This window comes from Pteronotus mesoamericanus, unplaced genomic scaffold (genome assembly GCF_021234165.1).
Source record: "Pteronotus mesoamericanus isolate MK-2021 breed Mesoamerican mustached bat unplaced genomic scaffold, CSHL_Meso_final contig_50, whole genome shotgun sequence".
Taxonomy (NCBI): Eukaryota; Metazoa; Chordata; class Mammalia; order Chiroptera; family Mormoopidae; genus Pteronotus; species Pteronotus mesoamericanus.
This window is the reverse complement of record NW_026555186.1, coordinates 32,984,107-33,009,989: the sequence shown is the minus strand read 5'-3', so window position 1 is coordinate 33,009,989 and position 25,883 is coordinate 32,984,107. Positions and strand designations below refer to the sequence as shown.

Below are 25,883 nucleotides of genomic sequence, written 5' to 3'. Positions count from 1 at the left end.
ATTAGTACATCACATTGCTTCACTAATTTACCATGCTGCTTGTGAGGAGCTGCTCAAGCGCAGAGGTCTTATTTTCCGACCAATAAGTCTAAGGGCCTAAAGGCTTCTCGCAGGTATCCACACCGGGACAAACGCCTTCTCCTCCCTCCGCCCTAGTGTCAATAAACCCCGCCCCTGTAGATTTGCTGAGAGCGCCTGCGCCGCGCCGTGAGCGGGTCTCGTGCAAAGAATGCTGGAATTAGTAGTTCGCGTTCCTTCTGTATCCGACATTCACATAAAAGGAAATAAACAATGCAAATTAGATACCCCTGAATTTCACACGAATTAAATAAATCGCAGGTTCTGGAAAGTGGTGCAAGTTTGTTTTTTCCCAATTGAGAGGCTCTAGCCTCGGATCAGGAGCTGCGCGGACAGCCGCATGGGTCCTCGGCTGGGCGGGGCTTGCTCGCGGCGGCTTGTGGCTCCTTCCTGCGCTTCCTCTCTCTTTCGCTCAGGCCCGTGTTCCCGGCAGGATGGGTGAGTAGTGCTTGCTGGGTTTAATGTGATCACAAACGTAAGTGGGACCTCAGGGGGGCGAGAGGGAGGATAGGAACAGGCAGAGAGGAGGACGCCACCGGGAGGTTTGGTGAGGGAGGACCGGAGAAGCGCCGCTCCACAAGCACATGGCCAGAAGCCGAAGGGGCCTGTGCGGCTCAGAGGCCGCGGAGCTCGTGTAACTGCCGGAAGGTGGGTGGCCCACCCTGCTTCTGAGCACGGGCGTAGCTTCTGGGAAGATGCACCCATTGGAGCGCTTGTGCCCATCTTTTAGATGGTTCGAAGGAAACTGAGGTTTGGACCGTATGTCAAGATGTAAAATATGACTGGAGCGCTTTTGCGAGAGGACTAAGTTGATTTTGGTTTTTCTAGGCAAGTGCCGCGGTCTTCGTACGGCCAGGAAGCTCCGGAGCCACCGACGAGATCAGAAGTGGCATGATAAGCAGTACAAAAAAGCCCATTTGGGCACAGCCCTGAAGGCCAACCCTTTTGGAGGCGCTTCCCATGCAAAGGGAATTGTGCTGGAAAAAGTGTAAGTAAGAGTTCACTGCGACTTTCAGGTTTATTTCACTATGATAAATACACTTAAGGAAGTTGTGGTGTGTGTTCTCGGTCTTTGTATAGCTAATGTGTATTCGTTGGAAAGTTGATTAACACGGGGGCGCAGAGGTTAGGTTACCAAGGTTTTTAATTTGTTAACATTAGCCTGGAAGGAATTGGGGTGGGTCTGGAGGGGAGACAGTAATAGTGAAGGGACAAATCTTTGCATTATGTGTGGGAACTGTTCCCCATGAACTTCTTAATGTTTGCAACCAATCACATCTTTCTACTTGAGAAAACAAAAGTAAAGAGAAGTTCTTTGACGTTTACAGCTAAGGTTGAGACACGTGAATTTGCAGTACTCGCTGTTTTTGACTTTACAAAATGGTAATTTCATGTGGTCCAATCATACATAGTGGCAGTACTTAAATCCAGAATTTCTAGTTTTTGTTTCATATTACAACTGTAAAGGGGCCAGCAGTTTCTTCCATGGTGCTAATGAGTCTGTGACAGGAAAAACTTGGTGGAAATCACTGGAGTTTAGCAATTTAGGAGTAGATACAAAAGGTAGAAACAGTACAATTTCTAGTAAGTTTTATGCCTAATGAACTGAAATGCATCCCTTCTCAGAAAACCGGCTCACTCTTACATTATTGATGTTTCAGAGGCGTTGAAGCCAAACAACCGAATTCTGCCATTAGGAAGTGCGTCAGGGTCCAGCTGATCAAGAACGGCAAAAAAATCACAGCCTTTGTGCCCAATGATGGTTGTTTGAATTTTATTGAGGTAAGTGTTTCAGTCTGTTGTAGCTTCTGTTCCTGAGGTTGTTTCCCCGTTTATTTGTTAATGAGTATTTTTAGTGATTGCCACTGACAGCAGAATAAACTGTCTGTTTTATTCCAGGAAAATGATGAAGTCCTGGTTGCTGGATTTGGTCGCAAAGGTCATGCTGTTGGTGACATTCCTGGAGTTCGCTTTAAGGTTGTCAAAGTAGCCAATGTCTCTCTTCTGGCCTTATACAAAGGCAAGAAGGAAAGACCAAGATCATAAATTTTGATGGTGAAAACACAGTAGTAATAAATTTTCATATGCCTAAAATGTGTTTTGTGTCTTATCATTTATGATTTACCAATTTTAGAGATTGGGAAAACAGTTAATACAGAATTCTCTAGAGAAAATGGGTTATTGCAAAGTTCCCCCTCTACAGAGGGCTTTAAAAAATTAGTGGGACTCTCCTTGGGAACCCATGAATACATCTTCCTGGGATCCAGTGTGATAAATACTAACCTCAAGTTGTTCCCTGCTCTGGTGTTTTTCAAATATATAGGTCAGTATCTGTGTTTTAAGTTCTGTGATTATGATAGCAAAATTTAAGCACTGGATGATTTCATGGAGGTGCGTGCCTCCATGCCAGGCAAATCGAGGCACAGAAAGAAAAACTTGTTCAAGGTAAGACCAGGTGTACAAAGATTAAGTGTTCTGTGTCCCAAGTGTATCAGTAACTGATAGATTTTTGCCTTCAAAGAACAATGTAAAGGAAGTGATTGGGTGGTAATGGTCAAGGCGGGTTGTGTTTTAATAACTCTGAAAGCTGGTGTTGGGTACATGGGGGTTCACTGTCCACAAGTTCGAAAATTTCCATAGGAGGAAAATGCAAAATCTCATCTGAAATAAGGTTCATTAGCTTTAAGTCTCATTTGAAAAACTGCTATTGGTGGCATTAGTAATTCTGGGTTAATTTGCTTTCTGACCAAAGCCTAGTATTAGGTTTATGGTTTTGAGAAAATGTTCTTTGATTTCCTGTAAGACCAAATGAGTTCTTACAGGTGACTGCCTTCACCTGTCATTCGCTCAAACCTGCATTCCTCATCCGGCTTCAGGAGGTGCTCAGTGTGCCGCCACCTGCTCGCTTCACACTTGTTCATCCTTGTCAAAAATAATTGCTTATTTGTCTTTTCAACAAGAGTGAAGAGAGACACCTTCTTAACAGAAATATTTGACAGCATTGTGTAAATTTATGAACACCATGTTAATTCATTATTCTTAAAAAGGGTAATTAGACTGGCTGTCTAGTTTCCATCCCAGCACCTCCTAGTGTGTGCAGCCGCAGACAGTATTCATTTCCAAAGGCTGGCCAGATGCTTTTGGATTGGCATCACTGACCCAACCCTGAAGATCGCCAGGCCTTGATCCCCTATACCAGAAAAGGCGTGGGAGGGCCACACGTAGGGGCCAAGTTTGGGCAATTCCGGTAAGCTCACAGGCCCCACTGGAGGAGGAAGGTCTGGCCTGGTGGGGGAGGGGGAGGCAACCTTTAGAGTTCTCTGCAGGGCTGAGACCTCAGCCAAACCTGTCAAGAAACATCCCTAGAAGGAAGTATGACACCGTGCAACAATGTTTCCTACTTCTCTCCCAGGTGTACCCAACAACCCGTGTCCTATGGCTAAGTGACAGACAGTAGCCCACAATGCCACGCCAGGCACTACAGACCCAAAGTGCTTGAAGCTGACCTTGATTCCTTCTACCCAGTGCTTTCCTCCCACCTCAGCCCCAACTCACCCATCACCTTGTAACCTGCACGTGGACCCATGCCCAGCTGGGATCCAGCACGAGGTGTGCTGGCGCTGGGTTACCCCTGGCTAGACCCAGCCGGCTCTTAGGTGAGAAAAATGGGTCACTTGCTTTGGGTGTAAAATTTAAGCAAAATCGCAGCAGCTTTTTTAGTTAGAAACAAATGCTAATTTTAAAGTTTAAATGAAAAGGCAAAGGAACTAGAATAGCTAAAATAATATGGAAAGTGAAGAATAAAGATGGAGAAATCACAAACTTTGTTTTTAAGACAATTTGTAGCTACAGTAATCCAGAGGGTGTGGTATTAAGGGACAGATTAATAAGAGAGTGCATAGACACACAAGTATGACCAACTGATTTTTGGTGATACAAAAACAATTCAATGGAAGAAGGTGGTCTTCAATAAATTGGACTTGGATTTGCAAAAAAGTGGACCTCAAAATCTCAGAACTTATACAAAAATTAACTCAAATGTACTATATATGTGAATATAAAATACAAAGCTATAGAACTTGCAGGAAAAAACATGACTTCATGGGGTTAGGTGCAGGGATCTTAGACATCACACCAAAAGCACACTCCAAAAAAAAAAAAAAGTAAATTGGACTTCATTTAAAGCTTTCTCTGTGAAAGATCTTGGTAAAAGGATGAAAAGACAAACCATGGACTGGGAGAAATACTTGCAAATCACATCTAACAAAGGACTTATATCCAAAATACATAAAGGACTCTAGTCTTTAAAGTAGGAAAACAATCCCGTTACAAAATGAGCAAATGAATAGATAGTTCACCAAAGAGGACAAACATGAAGACATCAGTATCATTAGGAAAATACAAATTAAAATCATAAGGATATATAAGTATACATGCATCAGAATAGATAGAATAAAAGATACCGACAATAGCAAGTACTAGAGAGACTGGAGCAACTGGATCTTACACTGTGGGAATACAAAATGGCATAGTCACTCGGGAAAAGTGTTGACAGTTCCCTGTGAAGTTAAACGTGTGATCCAGTAATTGCACTAGTTACCATACAGAAATGAAATATCTGCTCACACAAAACCCTGTACATGCACATTCATGACAGCTTTATTTGGGATAGCCAAGAAATGATAAACTGGTACATCCATAAAAGAAATACTACTCAGTCAAAGAAGGCACTACTGTTGCATATAACAACTTCTATCAATCTCGGTGGTATTATGCTAAATACAAAAAGCCAATCTGAAAAGATTATATACTTCCTGCATTATTTCATTTAAATAAAACCTCAAAATGATAAAAATACAATAGGGACCAGATCACTAGTTGCCAGGGACTGAGGATGGGGGTAAGGTCAAACCATAAAAGGGTAGCACGAGGGAGCTGCTTCGTGGTGACAAGAGTCCGAGTCCAGATTGTGGCGGCGCATACACAAGTCCGTGCTTGTGATGGAACGTCACAGTGCCATGTGCCAGAAGAGTGAATATAAAAGCCGGTGAAATACAAGGAAGGTCTGTAGTTTAGTTAATAGCGTTGCACCAATGTCAATTTCCTGGTTTTGTAAATATGCTCCGGTTGTCGAAGATGAACGTCTTTGGGAAAGCTGGGTGAAGGTTATATACAAACTATTTTTGCAACTTCTTAAATTATTTATAAATTTAAAAGTTTTTTAAAAATTGTAAACAAGTAGTTATTTAATTTGCTGCCTCTCATATTTGCCTAGCAAAGCCCAAACAAATTAGAAATTGATAGAGCAGAAAGAATCTGGAGATTACTCAGTCCAGCGGTTCCCAAATTGAGGGAACATCAGAATTCCCTATGGCAGCTGTTAGATTATGAATTCTCCCAATCCTCCAGGGTATTTCAAGAAAAATCGGTCATTTTGGCTCTCAGGTCATCCTCAGGTAGTCACCTCCTTGCTTTCCCCAAGTACGGGAGGGTGGTGACGGGGATGGAGTCAGGGAAGAGCGACGATCAGCACACTACCGACCTTATCCAGCCACCTCATCTTAGAAGGAGTCCAAAAATGGCCATTCTTGAGTACTTTCTAAATAATTTGCCCAGAGTAATTAGCACAGCTAAAATCAGACCAGTAGTCTGTCCTCTAAATGAACCTTCTGTAGGGGACCCAGCCCACTGCCAAACCACACACTGCCTCACTCACATCAGGGAGCTCCTTCGCCAGTGAAGGTACAAGTCAATGCTGGGCATTTGGTAAGTGTTTTTGTTTTGTGCCTTTTGAAGGGAAGAAGGTAGTATAGTATGATTAATAAATTTTCTCAGTGTTTATACAGAGATATTGAAACGCTCCTCTTAGTGATATTCTGAAAAAAAAATTTTAACTCTGTAAGGGAAATACACAATGCCTCAAAAATATGGGGATTTTTCCTTTTATTTTTTGATAGAGCTGAGAGACCCAGTTCTAATTTAAAAGCCATGCAAATAGGAATGCGTATCTTTGTATATATGAATTTCCTGTGTCGTTTGAGGAAAGTGTCTGGTGGCAGGATTCGGTCATAGTGGTCACGCCATGGATAACATTTCCGGAGTCTATTTTAAGGTTGTCAAAGTACCTAGTGTTTATTGGTTTTGCACAAAATCAAGAAAGGAGACCAGTGTCTTAAATGACCATATCACAATAAAATTTTCACTAACAGTTACTTGTATAATCTTTATTTTAACCCATAAAATCTGTTTAAACGGATCATTCAAGTGTTAACTCACATGTTTTATGACCCTGCTTTTAGGAGACAGTCTTGGCAGGTCGCACTGAGCGTCCTTAGCTCCCAGCACCATCCCTGCCCATGTTATTTGGTACAGTGCTCTTACGTTTGTCAGTAGAGAAAGGTAGAAGTAAAATAGATATTAAACATTATTGTCATAGTAATGTCACCACAGGAGTTCCAGAGTAAAGCACTGACACCTTTAACGATTGCTTTTAAGCATAAATTGTCCCATGGGGAAAATTGTTTTTAAAGTGACACATTTGAAGGGCCCATGAGTGACAGATAACCAATATTTCCAAATATGCACACAGGCAGTTGACACCTCATGAGGACTGTCCCTTCAGCCTTCAATATGTGGTGTGTGTCTTCAAAAATGAGGGAGCCACTCACACACAGCCCTCAGAATGTCAGCCAGGCATGCTGAGCGCCATCAAAAGACCTGCCCTTAACCTACTCTCCTCTGATGACCGAAGCTCTCAAACATGCTACGATGCCAGGGGGCTCTTCTCCCTCAGGAGAGGGGAGAAAGCCAGAAAGCCGTGGCCTCGGGCCCCCTTCAGATCTTCCAGTCAGAGAAGTACCAGCTTCCTCTGCAGGCCCTGGCCTGAGGCCTCCCTGATTATTTGTGGTAAAAGTGACTAATGGCATAAATTCTGTTCGGAGTAGTCTGCTCACAGAGTGGGAGTTCTTGTTTAAGTCTAGCTTTCTAAAACCTCTGTGCCTCTTGTTAATTAGAAATAGAAAAAAATAAAATAAATGGAGAAAACAGAACAAGGAGTCATGTTACTTGGCTGGGTTAAAACTATAGACAAACGAGCATATCCACATTTTCAAGTAAGTCTAAAAGCTAATGAATATATTATAATATTTTCTCACTTCTTCTAGCATCCAGCTAATGTTTAAATGTGTACCATGTGGGTAAAGTAAGCTGCATAATTTCTCATTTCAGTAACAGCTAAGAACAGTTGAGAGAAAAGTTACTTGTTGAAACATGTCTTGTCCATTAACACCTGCTTTAGAGTGATAGGAAATAGTTTTGTCATACCTTCCCCCTGCAAACAGCTTTGAGAATTTATTTATCCAGAGTATGATAAGATTTTTTTCCTGTACAGTGTGACAGCTTCAGGCGCTCTGTCTTGTGCGTTTTGCAGGCTAGACCACTCTCCCCTCCTTAGGTTCCTAGTAGGTTCCCAGTATCCCCCAGGCCTGTGATTCTAGTACGCAACAGTCGGCCTTGTTCATTCTGTATTTTACACACTCTCTTAGGTTTACAATTAGGTAGTTTTGACCCTGTCACTACACCCCTTTTTCTCCTGCCCATGGTGCATGATGTGTGCACCTCGTGTGTAATACAAGACAGCCATTGTGACCAGGATTTATTGATCAGGGTTCTAGATTCTTGGTCTAGGAATTGTACCACAGATTTTGAAGGGTCTAGGAACCCCCTGAAACTGCAGAATTCTCTGTGATATGCTCACACACACACACACACACACACACACACCCCTCAACTCATGATGGAGTTATGTCCTGATAAGTTGAAAATGCACTCAATACACCTAAACATAATAAAGATCATAGCTTCCTTAGCTTAGGCTACCTTAAATGTGCTCAGAGCACTTACATTAGCTTTCAGTTAGGCAATGATCTTGAGTTTCATCTCAAGAGCAACCGCCTTTCCTCTTCTTTTCCCCAGGAGCAGGAGAGACGCAGACAGGCATTTTGTAGACATCATGGGATGTGAAAACACAAAACTCAATACTGAAAAAATGCTGACAGCACAGCACACTGTAGAGTACCAGTTCTTTAACCCTCTGGAGCGCCTGCCCCACTGGGGGCTGCGGTTTGCTCCTGCTGCCTGCCCTCATGAGAGGGCACCGTGCCGCACATCGCCAGCCTGGGAAAAGATCACAACCCTAAATTTGAAGTACAGTTTCCATGGAATGTGTATCACTTTTACACCATCATAATGTCAAAAAAATCAGCCTCAAGCCATCGTAAGTTGGGGACTGTGTGCATGTGTGTGTTAGAAACGTGTATGCACACACATACACACATACACTTCTCTGAAAATGGGTTCTACGCATTCTTTAGATTTTCAAAGGGGTTCCTTTTCAAGAAACTACTTACTGTTTAAATCTGTATAACAGTGAGTAGATTTAGTCACGTTACATAAGTTTCCATGTTAATCACAGCTCACAGTCTTGAGAAGTTGTGTGTGGTTTGACACCGCTCATGAAATGTCCACAGTGTGGTGAGGATCCAGTCCCCAGAGACTGCAAATGCACATCTCACGTTCCACCGAGATGGCACTGGCCCATCTAGTATGGGACAGTGGGCCACGCGAGAGACGCTCGCTGGTGTCACTGGCCAAGGCAGGGTCAGGAAGAGGGTATGAAGCCTCCCCCTCAGGAGTAAAAGCAGAGGATAAAAACTCAAAGACTTGTTACCATCTAAGAATGGAGTAAAAGGACAGGATACATCAAATAAAAAATATTCAGAATACACCTGTAAAAACAAATGACATAATGGATGCTATCTTAAAATGTTTGATCAAATAAATATAAAGAACAAAGAGGGGGTTCAATGAAGCAAACGTGGCAATAATTGTGGTCATTGCTGATTCTGATTTTAAGTATGTGAGGATTCATTGGATTCTTTACTTCTGGGTAGGTATGAAATTTTCCATGATAATTCTTTTAAAGTACATAACTTCCTAATTATTTAACTCCATGCTTCTGGTTGTACCAGAACCAGCACTCAGACAACCAGCTCCGACGGAGCAGAACAGAAACATGGGCAATCGAGCGGACAGTAGAGAAGCTGGGAAAATAACCCAGCCGCACAGAGAGAGAGAGAACATGGGAAAGAAACAAAGCGGAGAATGCATGCGTATTTTGGCAAGACAAGAAGAGAAAAATGTTTGATTTAATAATAAAAGCAAAGTACAGGAAAATTATTTTCAAATAATGTAGGAAATGGTAAAACAGGCTGTTAGTGGGAACGTAAATTGGTATAGCCTTACTGGTACACAATTAAGCAACATCAAAAGTCATAAGACACTCTGTAACTTTTGATTTGTTCATTCCCTTAATGACAGTATGCCAAAAGAAACAAAAGGTAGCAACCGCTTCTGCACACATTTCTCACTGCATTACATTCTGAAATCTCTTTGAAGAAGGGGCTTTGTCTGCCCTGCTGACCACTAACTATATCCCTAGCACAGGTCCTGACAGTGCAGGAAGTAAGTGCTCAATGAATGGATGTTAAATGGACAGTGAAGAATTAGAAATCACCTAAAACCCCTGTGATAGTAGAGTTCTTTGATATATTTTTATATAGAATAAAAACTAGTCATTTAGTCTTTTTTCAAGGAACACTAAATGACATGAGAAAATGTTCCAAATGTAATGTTAAGTGGAAAAATCGGGATGTAAAACCAAATACAGAGTGTTCCTAATTAAATGTATTGAAACTAGTGCCAGGACATAGATCAACATCTTAACTGCAGTTTTCCCTAGGTGATATATGCTTAAGCAATTTTTAAATTTTCTCCTTCAAATGTTTTTGTGGTTTCCATATTATCTATGAGGACTATAATCCTTTACAAAAATGAACTTGTAGTTCCGCAGTCGATAGATAAGTGGAGCATTTTAAAAAGAGCCAAAGTCATCTTCGATTACTTCCAGTCCAAGTTCCCACTCTGCACCCTCCTAGTAACTAACCTCCCTTCCAAGTTTGCCCTCTGTCCTTCCAGACCATGTTTGTTTTTACATATAGTATATACGCGCGATAGAAAACGTGTGACACTGGTGTATTTTTGATACAAATGACTGTTGAGTGCATCATTAGCATCTAGTTATTTTTCTGTTTTAACTCAACAATCTATTATTGAGAACTGTCTATTTTGATACATGGGATTGAATTCATTTCCTTTCATTGCTATACAGAACCACATTTTATTTAGTCAGTTCTCTATTAATAAGCAGAAGAAGCCTGGATGTTGGTTGTCTCTTTCTGAACCTATTAAAGGAGGGGGCTGAGTAGACCACATCCCGTTCTGTGTTGGGTGTCAGGGGAAAGAAATCTCAAAGGTGACAGTTCCCGAAGGAGGAAAGCAGGTCCAGTCCCTGGCGCCTGCAGGAAGGAGGTTATGGCAGCCTTCTCTGGGCTCAGTGATCATCCCCCGCACAAATACTCCGTGAGATTTACGGAGCACTACAAAGCGCCAGGCTCCATGCTAAACCCTGAAGATCTGGCATACACGTGTACATAACAATGCATCAAAGGCTGTATGTATGCTGGACTATGATTTCCCGCCAACCTATCAGGGCATGCTTTGTTAAATTTCTTCCTCACTGTTTTAACCGTGATTTCTGGGTATTTGAAGAGCTTCAGAATAATCCAAGCAATCATCAAAAAGTCATAGGTTTTATTTACTCTTATTTAAAGTTAATGAATGAAGGAATAAATGAATACATGTGGGTTTCCGGTTTTTAAAAAATAAATTACAGAATGGGACTTGATCTCCAAAATCACTTTCGGCTCTAACGCTCTCGAATACAGGGTACCTGCAATAGGGCAATGATACCACTAGGTGGCGCTATTGACAACACAAAAGTAGAATAAAAGCAAGGGCTTTATATTACGCTTGAAGGGATACGACCAAATTCAAGAATAAAGACGTGAAAGCACTTTTACAGGCAAGCCCTATAAATATCCAGAGGAGTAGCTACAGGAACCTATGTACATATTAAAGTAGCCCAATGCCATGTGCATAATAGTAATTAAATGCTTATTATATTCTTCTAGGACAACCTTCAACAACCTACTGGGTCAGCAATATAAGGAGGAAATCAGAGGGTCTTAGAATTGGAAAATAGCTTATTTTTCTATTACTTTTCAAATCTCTGAACGTCCTCTGGAGTTAGAAATACAATTTCATCACAACCTAGCACACGCACAATCTATTTTTGAGAACTGTCTATTTTGATACACGGGACTGAATTCATTCCCTATAATTGCTATACAGAACCACATTTTATTTAGTCAGTTCTCTATTAATAAGCAGAAAGAGCCTGGATCATGCATGTGTGTGTGCATATACACACATGCACACACACATGCATGATGTTGAAACCAAAGCTTCACAAAACAATAATATCCTTATATATGCGCAATGCACTTCTCCCTATATATTTGTAAAATAGCAGAAAATAGATATGTTTATCTGATCCCCCAGTTCCTGGCACAGAGCTCCTAAAACCCTTGGAATTTCCTGGGTGATAGGAACATCACTTATTCTAATGAGGCAAGTCTTGGTGGGCTCCTGAATAGTTGCAGGATGGGGGCTGGTCACCAGAAAGACCAAGCTCTGATGAGAAGTTTGGAATTTATAATCCATTCCCCATCATTTGGGAAGGGGCCAGGAATAGAAGCAGAGTAAACAATCAATCATGCTATGTGAGAAAGCCTCCATAAAAACTCCCAAAGCACAATGTTCAGAGAGCTTCCAGGATGGCGGACACATCTGCGCGCCGGGTTGGTGACACACCCCCACGCCCCGGGGACAGAAGCTCCTGCGCTGGGAACCCCTCTGGGCCTTTTCATATATACAATCTTCATCTTCCTATTTATCATATTCTTTTCTTTAAAGTTTTTATTTATTTACTTTCAGAGAGAGGGGAGGGGAGAAGAGAGGGAGAGAAACATCAATGTGTGAAAACTACATTGATCAGTTGACTCTCACACCCCTCCCCCAACTAGGGACCTGGCGGGCAGCCCAAGCATGTGCTCTGACTGGGAAGGGAGCTGGCGACCTTTCAGTTCAGAGGCCGGCACTCAATCCATTGAGCCATGCCAGCTAGGGCTATCATATTCTTTATTCCATAATAAACTGGTAGACAGAAGTGTTTCCCCGGGTACTATAAGCCATTCCAGCAAATTATTGAACCCAAGGAGGGAGACATGGCTGGTTAAAAATACAGGTGACAACCTGGGACTTGAGACTGGAGTCTTAAATGGGAGCAGTCTTGTGGGAATTGGGAATTGAACTCTTAAGCAAGATCCGAAGCTCACTCTAGGTAGACAGTATCAGAACTGATGATCAGAATTGTATTGCAGGACACTTAGCTGGTATTACAGAACTGTTTGATGTTTGGAAAACCCACACATCTGGTGTCAGAAGTGTTGTAAGTTTGGTAGTATTGTGAGAGTAAAGGAGAAACACGGGGAGCGTTTTTCCTAGACATATTCTCTTTCATAAAAAAAAAAAAATACTGGTCGTAAACCAATAAATTGATTTCACTTCATCTAATACACTTCCTTCCATTTAATACATTAAGAAACAGAGGCTCGGAGAGTACAGTCACTTGCCCGGGGTAAATCACTGAGCCAGAATTCGGGCCTTTAAGGACACCAGCAGGTTTTGTTTTGGACAGCTTCAGGCAAAACTGAAAAGTGTCCCTGGCAGACTCCCAGCCCTTTCTGCACTCTTGCAGCTTCTAAAGCCAGTGGGCATACCTGCTGGTGAAAAAACTGACGCAGTACATGTGTCCTAGGTTATGTGCAGTAGTCATTTAAAAAATACACGTCCTTTCTAACTTGCAAATGTGATCACTTTAACTCCTTTACTTGCACATTCCCTCAGCCGCTCTTTGTGGTTTTTAGGCCACATATAAATTTTTGGTGTGGCAAGAAAGACTCCTCCCGACCCCACCCCAGGCCTGCTAGCGGGCCACACGCCTCACCACGTCCCCCCAGCCCCTGCCGTGCTCCTTCAAGGGCTCTCCCCATTCTTGCTGTGGCTCCATCATGTTCTGCTGCGAACACCCCCTCACGCTTGCTTCCCACGCCTCTGCCAGAGTATGCGTCTCCCTGTCCCTGGAACTTCCGCTGGTCTGCTGCCTTCTCCCCTGGCCCGGGGCCCTCTCATGAGCCAGGGCCATGGCTTTCTCTTCACTGTCCCTGGCACCTAGCCTGGGGCTCGAGCCGTAAGAGGGAGTTAGTACGTTTCTGTTGAAGTGAACATTGGCATATTCTTATTTTCAAATTTTAATTCTAAATAAACCCCGACTCACTGGAATACGTCAGCTCCCCGAATTTTGTAAAGAGCTGCCTTTTACCAAGCAGATCCTCATTCCCTAACATCTTTAGAGTATGAACAAAAACTATACCAATCTTGGAGGTTTTGATTTCTTTTTTTCTTTATTTTAATACATTTTCCTTGGAGGGGCGGTTAGTCTTGTACTTTTAATCTCCAGCTTGTAGGCTAGGACCCGATGAGCAACACAGACTCTGGCCCTTCCACTGGTCGCTCAACCAACTGATCACCCACACAAATCCCCAGACCCAGCCTTCCCTGAGTCACTAATGAGTGACAAACAGCAACTCTTCTGCCCGTGCCACCTTAGAACATGCCCCGAAAGTGGGTTATCACCCTAAGTCACTTACTACCTGCAGTTAAGGCGGGAAAGAAATCAGAGTGGAAGGGAGAGAATTAAATGCTAGTAAGCACAGTAAGTAACACAGACTGAGCTCACCCGGTGGGGCCTGTGCTGGGCAGTGACGGCTGTTTGAGAGAGGGAATCATAGAGGCGAGGGGGAGGACTGGGTAGAGGGGCAGGGAAGGAAGCATTCCCAGGTGGGAACGAGCATAAGCAAGGGTCAGAATAGGATGTAGGCAGTGAAGACCTGCCTGATCGGGGCGTTTGCGCTGGGCAGGAGTCAGGCCTGAAATGAGGTGGGAAGAGGCAGGTGTGCAGGCGTCCCCACAGGAGCAGGGCCCGCGACCTCATATCCCCCTTGCGCCCCGTGCAGCTTGTGAAGCGCCCCCAGATTTACTTATTGTTTTGATCTTCCCTACGCCCTTGCTAGGTAGGCGGGATAGATAGTGTAGGCTTTTTGGATAGAAATGGTAAAAGACTGAAGGAGGTTAAGAAAATTGGCCTGAGTCACACAGCAAGCAGCTAAACCAGAATCACAGTGTATTTCTCTAGATTTCTCCGTTTCACAAACCCAAGAGTTGGAGTGGGCCTCACAGATCACACAGCTAAACATCCTCGTTTTGCAAATAAGGAAACTGAGAACCAAAGAAGGAAAGCAATTTTTCCACGGCCACACGAAAAGCAGAATTTAGGAGGTTGGCTGGTGGCAGCTCTGACTAGCCTTATTTCAGACTGAAGGGGCTTTGTGTTGTGTTAGGGAGAGAGGAAACCCAGAGGAAAAAAATCCTCATATTCCAGAGAAAGGACTGTTACTTTGACTAAACAAATTCTTTCCCATGTTTTATAACTGTTGGGATGACAGTCTGTTACACAACTGCTTTATTAAAAATGAAAATTTTTAGTAACCAAAAATTAAGGTTTTTTTAACTGAAAAACAATCTGAAAAGAAACAGAGCTGGCTCAGGAGAGGGATCTGTCTGGGGAGGGAGGTCCCCACAACTCACAGGAGCACGTCAGAACTTGTTTCTGCCACTCACAAATTTTCAGGTCTACATCAATAAGAGAAAAAAAATTTTTTAACATAAAAAAAAAAAAATACACACTGGCCCCAAACTGATAGACTACTATTACTTCAGAATCTGTTAGTAAAAAATAACTAATATCTCCAGACAAACACATAATCCAGATGACACAGTATTCTATGTGTGTGCATGCGTGTGTGTGTGTGTATTTTTTTTTTTTTTACCCCAGAAATGACATGGCTTGAGAAACAATTTGCTGAGAAATCTGTGTTTACATTAAGGAGAGTGGGGGCAGGGGGAAATCCCTTGCAGAAGTTGAAAAGATGTTAAGTGGTAAATACCAAAATGCCCAGCAAGCATGAAAGCAGGCTCTCCTTCCAGCAAGAATATGTGCAGCTCAGCGTTTTAAATTTTACTTTTAGCTTTTCTAGCAGTTCACATTAACCCCTTCTCTACTTCCACTCCTCTGTGAGAGTTCAGCCCTTAACCAACAGACTGGAAGCACTGTCTCTGTTCTCTCCATTTGCCAGCAGATAAGCCCTCACCCCAAAGGCTCACCCCAGGGCCACCTTGTGATCCAACACCCCCGTTCCTTACGCCCTGGAGGCCTGGGCCACGGCCCAGACACACGTGAGGAAGTCAGCCCAACTCTTCAGAGCTATACAAAGAATCTGAGAGGGCCCGTTGGGAGACCAAAACAGTAAAATAAATGCCACACTCAAAGCATATCCAGACCAGAGGTTCCCCCAAAGCCTGTGCATCAGACTCCCCCCAGAAGGGCTGTTTCAGAAGATGGCACCTGTGCTGGTACTTGTAAAAGGGCCTCAGTGATTCTAAAGTGCATCCCTCAGAAAGAGACACTGAACTAGATGCTCTAAAGAGCCAACTGCATTTTTCTCTCAGCTTCAGCTCCTATCAAGTTAGAATGAAAGACGAAACAAGTAACTCCCAACCATTCTTCCAGATTAGGTTCATCTTAATACTTTCCTAGCTAATAAACTTATTGACAGACTGGGTGAAAAACAATCAAATATAAGAGAGGTGACCACTTAATGAATGTTTATATAATACTTTACAATATTTTATCATGTATTAATGATTTTGTGTGGTCTCACAGCAACGCTATTAAGCCAGCTTATTATTCTTACACTAAAGATGAAGAACCCAAGTCTCAAAGAAATGAAAGAATGACTTGAAAATGCCCTAATGATGTCAGTATTTCCTTTATTGAGTTAGAGTCATTTTTTGCTATGTATATCGATTTGTGTCTTTGAGTTATTCCTTCTAAATACACAGTTTATCAGGTGCTGCAGACATTTGCTTCCAAGGGGAAAAAAAAATCCATGTCAGAATCTTGGTGAGCTGAAAATTCACAGCACCAGCCCTGTTAAAACAAGCGTCAGACACAGAAACTTTCAGCGTTCTTCATGCTGCCATTTCTAAGCTCCCTGGCTCAATAGAAGACTCTGAAAAACAAGAGCAAAACACAATCCAGGAGAATAAAAGAAGGTTTACTGAGCAGTAAAGACTTATTTCAAGGATATCAATTCTAAAATAAAACCACCCAGTTCTTTGTTGTATGAGTGTCACTTATAGCAAAGTAAATGCTTCCTAAATAATTGGGTACTGGTTGGTTGGAAAATTTTAACAAGTCAGCAATCAGTCTATTAAACATGAAAGCAAACTTAATATATTGTGGGGCCAGCAAGGGCAACACATCTAAGTGTAACAGAGACTCCAGGGCTTTTGTAATAGCAAAACATTCAGTCCAGCCTTTCCTTTTCACCTTGAAGATCGACATTTCATTCATCCTGAGAGGATGCTGCGGCGTAACTCAGAGGTAGATTCAGCCCAACAACTGGCCCGACAATGCTCAGCCAAGACGTGATGTAGTTGACATTCCTGGGAAACAAGCAGAAATACAAGCAGTTCTAACATTTCCATTGTAGTTTGGGTGAGTGATAAAAAATCAGTTATCGACAATAACAGAAACAAGGTTTTCTTCAAAGATGTGTGTCCACCAACTGAAATCCCAGCATTTCCAAATGCCAGCCCAGCATTTCCAAATGCCAGCCCCGTTGATTGACAAGGACTCAAGCTCCCAAAAACACTGTGAGGATCCCTCACTAACAGGGTTGGAGGCATTGGGACCCCAGACATCTCTTCATGATTCCAATTTTACACTTAAAATTTATAGCATTTGCTAAGGTACGAGAATGAAGTGATGAAGAGCCTGGCTCCACGGCAAAATGCCTGCTTTTCCAATTTTCAAATCCCAGTTCCACCACTTAACTAGCTTTGTGACCTTGGCCGAATCATTTAACCCTTCTTTGCTTTAGCTTCGTCCTTCATAAACTGGGTAAAAGAATAGAGCTCAGCTCATAGGGGCGTTATAAAAACCCAATGCATTAATATATCTAAAATAGAACAGCACCTAGCACACAGTAAAAAATCAATAAATGTTAGCCATTATTATTATTACAAAGAATATTTCTTCTTTAGCTTAGCTTTCAGAGTCACACAAAAAGATTTACAATTTTAAAATAAGAGTTAAAGCCAGTGTATCTTGATGGTGTTTCTTACCTATTGATTTTTCGAGAATTCTTTAACACAGGACTCAGGAGTTCATTCGTTTTGCAGGGATGGAGTACGAAAAAGGGCTGCCCCAGTATGGGGTGCTCCTGTAAGAGTCAGAGTGGGTCCCGATCGCCCGGGTGAGTTACTTCGAAAAAGTTAAAATATATAACCTGTTTCACCTCTTCAGAATGAAGGCCTGTTTTAAACTCTCAGTTATTAAATTAAGATACAGATAGATTTCAGTTTTGAAATATAATTCCAAGTCCAACAGGAGGAGGAATGAAACAAAGGTATACATAGAGAAAAGAGTATAGTCAGTTACAGGAGGGCACGTGACTTTGTTTACACAATACAAACTGTAGATAAATTTTATCAGTTCTCTCTCTTTGTCAGCTAGTGTTTCCCTTTGCTCTTTAATTATTCTTTAGTTTTTCCTCAAGGGCATCTGTGAAACCCAGTTAGCCCGACCATCTCAACAATGTATTTCATTCATTGTTAGTGGTAAGGGAACCAAAATCATGCACACTTCATTCTACATAAATTGTGTTACATGTTAATTGTTTCAGGCTTAACTGTACTCAGTGCCATTGGGCACATGTTCAACGGGTAGAACGGGTGCGGGGAGGAGAATGGCTTGAATTATTCAAGTTGATCTCCTTCTCGCTGTCTCTCTCTTTCTGAGTTTCTCTGTTTCTCTCACTTCTCCCTCTCCCAAGCTCACAGGGCTGTTTCTCTAAGTTAAAAGCCCATACCATGGGACTCCTCTGCCTTTATAAGAGAATGACAGTGTATTAGATATAGGTCACACTACTGTCAGGTTAGGGGTGTGGACATCACTTGTCAAGCAATAAGGAGCCCTAGGAGGTTCCCAGGCGGTGAATGATCTATGCTCAAATTCTACCAACGCAAAAACAGTTTTTGATAATAAACTTACTGAGCATTTACGTTGTGGTTTAAACACTATGCTAGAGATTGCAAATTCAAACACTGCCATGCTATGAATGTTTGTGTCCCCCAAAAGTCATATGCTCAAATCCTAATGCCCGGGGTGACGGGGTTAGGGGGTGGGGCCTTTGGGCGGTGATTAGGTCAGGAGTGTGGAGCCCTCAGGAATGGGGTTAAGGAGTTTATAAAAGGGGCTCCATTCAGTATTTGTCTTTCTCTGTCTTACTTATTTCATTTAGCATAATGCCACCTGGGTCCATCCATGTTGTCCCAAATGGTAATATTCCATTCTTCTTTATGGACCAGTGACATTCCATTATATATACCACCTCTTCTTTATTCATCTGTCCATGGGCACCTAGGTTGCTTATATAACTTGGCTATTGTAAATAATGCTGTAATAAACATAGGGGTATGATTTCATTTATATGTGGAATCTAAAAACAAAACAAATGAACAAATAAAAAAAAAACCAACTCAGAAACAGATTCATAGATACAGAGAACAAATTGATGGTTGCCATAGGGGAATGGGGGAGGGGGGGAAGTAGGTGCTAGACAAAAAAAGGTGAAGGGGAATCAGGTACAAACTTTCAGTTATATAATAAGTAAGTCACGGGATATAACGTACAGCACAGGGAAAGTAGTCAATAATATAATATCTTTGTATGGTGACAGGTGGTCGGTTACTAGACTTATTGGGGTGATCACATCGTATGGTATGTAAATGTCAAATCACTATGTTGTACACTTGATATGAATATCATATTATATGTCAACCATACTTTAAGAAGTAATGAATTCTTTTAAAAAGCAGCCCCGGAGAGCAAACTTGCCCCTATCCACCATGGGAGGACACCAAGAAGCCCTGGGACTGGGACAGGGCCCCCAGGAGAAAGTGCTGGGACCCGGATCTCACTCAGACGTCCAGCCTCCTGGACTGGGAGAAATAAACGTCTGTTGTTTATAAACTACCCAGCCTGTGGTATTTTGTTATAGCAGCCTGATGATACTCTGACGGATACCCGCGAAGAGAAGGCAGGTGAGCGGAAGGAGCGCGGTGAGTTAAATGCCGCAGCAGGGACGCGGTCCAGGAGAGGGCGCCCAGCCCAGGCTGTCCGTGCTCCTCTGCTCCTGCCAAGCGTGATGCGTGAGAACGCAGGTTCAGTGTGTCCGGCCTTCCCGTTTGTCAAAATAACCTAGAAATCCATATTTTTATGTAAAACCTCCTCAATTTAAATGTTGGCACAATTTAAAAAAAAAACAAAAACATATTGTGGGCCAAATCAAACACGCTTGCAGGCTGGATTTGGACTAGGGGCTGCCTAACATCTGGCTTCTCCTCTTCTCGGCCAGTCCAGGGAGAAGCTGAACTCAGCACTCTGCATGCGAAGACTTATTTGTGGTTGTCTCTGCTGCCTGTACCCACCAGCCTCCCAACAGTCATGCGTTTGTGTATGTGCACACGCCCGCTCACAAGAAATGGGAGGGACGGTTCCCCTAGTATTGGAGACTCTGGGTGTGGGCATTTTGGAATATATACGTGTGGTGAGTGTGAAGTGATCCACCTGGTATGGGTTGGTGTTATGTCTCCTCAAGAGCCACCTCCAAATGTCTCCGCGCTGTGGCCTGATCCTCACAGCAGAGCCTAAGCTCCCTCTCTCCAGCTCTCCCCTTACCCTTGTCCCCAGTCCTAACCAGACTCCGGGGTCACAGCCCAGAGGTGGTAGGCCTATAGCAAGTCCTCCGTCCAACTTGATTCTGGCTTCCTTTACCTGCCTTAAGCTAATATTTATTAATGCAACACATATCTATTGATCATCTCTTATGTATCTGTCAGGAACAGTTCTGGGCATAGTTATAGAGATCACCGTATCTCAAAGATCAACAAAATCCCTGTCCCATGAACTTATGTTCCATTGCAGGGGACAGATAATAAACACAACGAACAAGTAATAAACAAGATAATCCATTTAATAATAAGTGCTATGAAAGACATAAAACAGGTTAACATGGTTCTGGGGGGGCTGTGGTGATGTTTACACTGGGTGAAAGGGAAGGTCTTGCTGAAGAAGTGATCTTTAAACAGGGATCAGAGTGACAAGACAAAAACAAGCCCGAAGAGCCCTGGGGACAGGGTGTTCACGGCAGGAGACTGAAGAAGGACATGTGCATAGAAAAGGAAAAGAATTTTAGGATTGTTCTGGACTAAAATAATTACTGTCGGAGGGTAGGCATTTAAAAAGCTAATTTAGTCTACATTCTTTTTGGATTATAAAGAGCTGTAACCGAATCTTACTGAGGAGAAGGCATATCACCTTCTCTAACAAAAAATACCTAGACCTCTGAGGATGGCATTAGATAGAAATGGCCTCAGTGCGGAGTCAGCTCAACCACAAAGCCTCCCCTCCTCCTCAAGGCTCACTGTCCCTTGGGGTCCTTTGAGGATTCTCATGGCCACTTTCATGCTCATGGGGAATCTCCTCCAGCTTTGAACACGTGAGTCCATACTCATGGCTGAGGTAGACAGACATTCAAACAAGACCACTGAAAGCCAGGAAATAAGAAAACGGTAATAAACACACAAAGCAACCGGGCTCTCAAACATCCAGGTGGTACAGCACTGGGGGGCCCAGGCTCATGTGGGACACTGGGAGAGACTGTGGCTGGGCCTTCCCTTTCGGGCCTACGTGGATGGAGCACTCACAGCCACCACCCACGGCTATCCCCCAAGAATCTGACCGCATTACACTTCAGTTTCAAGGACCTGGTAACTCATGAGGAATGGCTTCATCATAGCATAAAGAACATGCCTCTTCCTGCCAGGCCTATGGCCTGACCTTTACAGGACCTCAAAAGAAGAACCATATCCGAGTATGACACACATCCTGGAGACACATGCGCACTTGTAGTTCAGGGGACCATTGCCTAAGCAGATGTAGGCCCATGTCACACAGCAGCTCGGCTCATTTGATACTTCTTCGTAAAGACCTGGACTTTGCATCTACAAGTCATCTTTTGCTCAGTCCGTATAGCAAATGGATAAGCACAGACATGGGCTCTGCAGTTGCGACTGTTTCAGGGCAAGTTCTGCTCTACTGCTTAGTAGCTATGAACTTTTGGGCAATCTCCTTAACCATTTTATGCCTCTATTTCTTCATCTGATAGCTGGAACTAATAGCATCTATCTCATAGATTGATTATTATCCTTCAATGAGAAAATGCTAGAAAAGTGTTGAAAATAATGCCTGACATAATAAGCATTTAGTTGGCTATTATAATTTAACCCACTGATATCTAAACAGACAAGGATGTGATAGCACAGAGACATCCACAATAAGACCTGACATCTTATGATAGAGCTCAATTTCAATATCTAAAAACAAAAAGTTCCTACAGAGTTATGCAGGATGGTGAAAATATTACTAATATCTATATGTTCAGGAACATTTGACAACTGATTATAACCAAAGGCAAGACAGGTGCTAGTAAAAAAAAAAAAAGTCTGGGTTTACATTTATTGCAACTAGAACTATCAATATATTGGTATTCAGGAAGAAATTAATGGGAAATAATGTAAATGAATTTAAAGTAAAATAAAAGCTCAGGTACTTCAAAAACACTTCGGTAATCTACAACATTTTAATACTCATTTTTCCTCAAACAACATAAAACAGTCATCTTAGCATTTTAATACTCATTTTTCCTCAAACAACATAAAAACAGTCACATTAGCACTTAAGGTTATGTTCTAACAAAATAAAATGCATGGTAATGCTCATATGAAATATCTTTTTAAATAGTCGAGACTTTCATGTTTCCAAAGAGCTCTTAGAACAGATTGGACATTTCCTCAATGCATAGTTGATTACCTGGGGCGGGGGGGACTGAATTTTTTAACCCTTTACTATATTGATAACTTATATCTGCATAATTAGACAGAAAATATTAACATGAATAACTGTCTTTAAATATCAAAAGTTTAAATGGGATTTTAAATTATGTTGTTTTGGAAAGATGCTGTTGCTTTTAAAAAGCAAGCTATGAAATGTTGATCCAATACAATAGGATTTACAAGAAGGCATATTTGTATAATCTTTTAAGAACAGTTTTATAGATAGATAATAGGAGTAGATTTCTAACTGTAGCAGAATGTAGAGGTCAGCAAAGCTTCTGCTTGAAAATCAAGTATAAAACTGAAAAAACTGCCAAAGAAAAATTTTCAGGCTGTGAAAATCCACCAAAGGAAAATAAAATAATTTGAAATGTGTTTAATTCATGAAAAGCTGCTAGCGCTTCAAGTTAGACATAGAGAGAGTCTGCAGCCTTCTGGCCTAGAAATACCTCCACTTCCCCTCCCACCTCCACTGCTCCATCATCAGGTAAGTTAGTTCTACCAGGATGGAGCTGGCCATGAGGACACATGGCTGTGCTGCCCACGGGGTGGACTGGTTTCCAACAGGCAGCAAAAACTGCTGCCCAGTGGCGCTGGCAATAAAAATAGTGAAACGGTATTAAATGAACAGGAAAAAAGCACAGCTCTGCATGCCAGATGTTGCGATCCTAGTTGAGGCAAGCAGCAGACCAGCCAGAAAGTTAATGGGGAGATTCTGGAGAAGGGACAGCTGTAAAGGGCTAGATGAGTTCTGCAGGCATCCCTGGCTGATAGGAAGCTACTCCAACGTGCAGGGGAGACACAAGAAGGCCTGACGGAAAGTAAAAGTTGACACGAACTTGAACATTAACTGACTTCTGAATGTGCTCCAACTTCCGCACACGTCCATCGGCAGAGGATGAGGGACTTACATACTTTAGATACTTAAGCACAATATCTGTCGGATCACTGGCTAACCAGCAAGTTATGCACACGTAGCTGGGCAACCCCAAGGAAACCAGGATGAAACATTAAAATAAAAATGAAAAAGAACATAGCAAAGACATCCACAGCCACACTTACAGAAGAGTCCACTTCTGCAGATAAATCTTAGGAAAGTTACTAAGACAAGTAAACAAAAGCAAGAGCAACAACAACTAAAAGACAACCCTCAGGGAAAAATACTGGAATCCAGAATTGCTACAATATATTATCTAAAATGTCTAGCTTTCAAAGAAATTTGAGCCATGCAAAGAAACAGAAAAATGTGAAGCATACTAAGGAAAAAAAGGCATTAATAAAATTGGTATGTACAAAATGGTCACAGGGGAGTAAGTAAAGCATAGGAAATACAGTCAATAATATTGTGATAACTATGTATGGTGCCAGCTGAGGTGCTGGAAATACTGAGGGGAACACTGTGTAAAGTATATGATTGTCTAACCACTAAGCTGTAGATCCAAAATCAATACATAAACAAACACACAAACTGACTCTGAGTGGGACCAGATATTGGACTTACAAAGAATTCCAAGCAGCTATTATAAATATGTTTGAAAAACTAAAGAAAACTGTTTAAACAGTTAAAAGATAAAAACTATGATAATGACCCTGCAAATAGGTCAAACTATGAAAGGAACAAAATGGAAATTCTAGAGTTGAAAAGTACAACACAAATAAAAAAATTCACCAGATGGGTTCATAGTAGATATGAGATGGCAGTAAAAAGAATTAGTGGATTTGAAGATATATTCACATAAATTATTCAACCTAAAGGAAAGAAAAAAATAAGAGTCCCAGAGGCCTGTGGGACAATACCAAGCATGCTAGCAGGTACGTAACAGGAGTCTGGGAGAAGAGGAGCGAAAGGGGCAGGCAAAATATTTGAAAAGAATACTAGCTGAAAACTTTTAGTTTGCAAACTTTATATATTAATAAACTTTGATTTCAACATTTAATCTACGGATACAGGAAGTGCAAAAAACCCCAAGTAGAAACACAAAGAGTGCCACAGGTAGATGAACTATAGCTTTAAGGCTAAAAATCAAAGGCAGGAGAAAAATCTTAAAAGCCCCAAGAGGGAGAGGGCTCATCCGATAAACAGAAATCACACTGCAACAACGGCAGGCTTCTCATCAGTTCAGAGGGCAGCGGGGGAACACATTCAGGGGCCTTGTGGGGAAAACAATCAAAGCCAGAGCTGTCAGCCAAGAATTCCTTATCCAGCAAGACTATTCCTCAAAAAATGAAGATAATATACATAAATACATGCCCAGATAAACAGACTGAGAATTCTTGGCTACTAGACCTTCCTTATAAGATATACTGTCAGACAATAATACCAGAGAGTCACTCAAATCCACAGGAAAAAAATAAGAAGCATTATAATTGGTAAATACAGAAGACAAGTTAAATATTTTTTCTCAATTACTTTAATAGACATAAGATCATATAAGCAAAAATCACAATACTGTAGTGTTGGGTTTATAACATACATGTATATGTAATAATATTCATGACAATAATAGCATAAAGGAAGGAGTAATGGAAATACCTTAAATAAAGGTGCTCTATTTTAGTTATTTTAAGTCAGTATTAACTTGTGTTCCTATTGTTAGAATGTTAGTAAGAGTGTGGTTTTTAAGAGATTTGGAACCTAAAAGCTCCTTCTTGTCATTAAATAAACCCTGTAAGTATGTTGTTAATCATGACCACTCTTCTAGCAATGTGCCAAAAGCATCTATAATTAATGATGATTAAACTGTACACAGTCAACATTCAGTGCTTTCTTAAGTGTATTAGCTTCTCTTAGTTGTGGCAAATTAACCAAATAACTAGTTAGTCTTCAAATACAGATGGAAAAGTTATTTCTTAAATACTCAAAATAAATCCTGTTTCCAAATGTATAAGACTACTGAATATAGGCCTTGAGCTATAATAATGGTTATATAAAGTGGAAAAATATAAAGTTTTCCTGGCGTGATTAGTATTCATATATCCCTTCATTCACCCACTTACAAATATTAAGGCTTCTTGTCTTATAATTTGATACTGACTTAACCCTAGCTAAAGGAAAAGGATCTATAATTTTAAAATGTGCTTAACCTCGTGGACATCTTAATGCTGCAGCAGTGACACAATTAGCTTTGCAACCTGAGCCAATACTATTTTTCAGTCATTTTCAATCAGCTGATCTTTAAGCCAAACAATTTGTATTCAAAGTAAGATACAGAATTGAAAAATAATTTGAAGCATTTGATCAGTGTAGACAATCAATGTGGATAACAGTCTCCAAAAGCTGCTTTTCTGCAATGGAGATTTGTTAAGGCTCATGCTATCACACAAGATTATCAGTATTTTCTACTTTCTCCCTCAGACAGCCGGAATCAGCGATGGAAACTGTCTTTTGTTGGTTTAGGAATTATGTGCTGGAGTTCAAAAAAATCTAAAATCCTACACCTTATTTGTTTAACATACCATTTTCAGAAATGGAAGAACATCAAAACTGTCAAGATCTTTTTGGTGACATTTCTTAGATCAATTCAGAAGGTAAATTTGTGTGAAAGTGCTACCATCTGCTGTCAGTACTAATGAACTGATGCAAATCTGCGCTGAGAAAAATGTCAGTGTGGAAATATACGCAGCCAATGAACTGTGTGAGGCTT

The 25,883-nt window shown here is 41.5% G+C and overlaps 2 protein-coding genes across 3 annotated transcripts in view; one reads left to right on the top strand and one right to left on the bottom strand.

Moving 5' to 3' along the window:
- The first annotated feature begins 434 nt into the window (after positions 1 to 434).
- Positions 435 to 2,172, top strand: RPS23 (ribosomal protein S23). Its single transcript, XM_054578559.1, has 4 exons — positions 435 to 516; positions 907 to 1,066; positions 1,740 to 1,860; positions 1,978 to 2,172. Exons 1-4 carry the CDS (start codon positions 513 to 515, stop codon positions 2,122 to 2,124), a joined length of 432 nt encoding a protein of 143 aa, XP_054434534.1. The 5' UTR covers positions 435 to 512; the 3' UTR covers positions 2,125 to 2,172.
- A 13,857-nt stretch (positions 2,173 to 16,029) lies between these two features.
- Positions 16,030 to 25,883, bottom strand: part of ATG10 (autophagy related 10) — a 214,151-nt gene continuing 204,297 nt past the window's right edge. The window contains exons 6-8 of one of the 2 annotated variants that reach the window (XM_054578556.1): positions 17,407 to 17,504; positions 16,610 to 16,725; positions 16,030 to 16,289 (exon numbers count right to left, since the gene is read on the bottom strand). In XM_054578556.1, coding sequence (XP_054434531.1) covers positions 16,626 to 16,725; positions 17,407 to 17,504 — 198 coding nt within the window. In that variant the 3' untranslated portion in view covers positions 16,030 to 16,289; positions 16,610 to 16,625. The remainder of the gene's footprint in view (positions 16,290 to 16,609; positions 16,726 to 17,406; positions 17,505 to 25,883) is intronic. The other variant, XM_054578557.1, reaches the window with a different exon arrangement.

Coding starts and splice junctions, on each gene's coding strand:
- RPS23 (XM_054578559.1), top strand. Junction 1,067..1,739: donor GGAATTGTGCTGGAAAAAGT/GTAAGTAAGAGT, acceptor TTGATGTTTCAG/AGGCGTTGAAGCCAAACAAC. Junction 1,861..1,977: donor GTTGTTTGAATTTTATTGAG/GTAAGTGTTTCA, acceptor GTTTTATTCCAG/GAAAATGATGAAGTCCTGGT.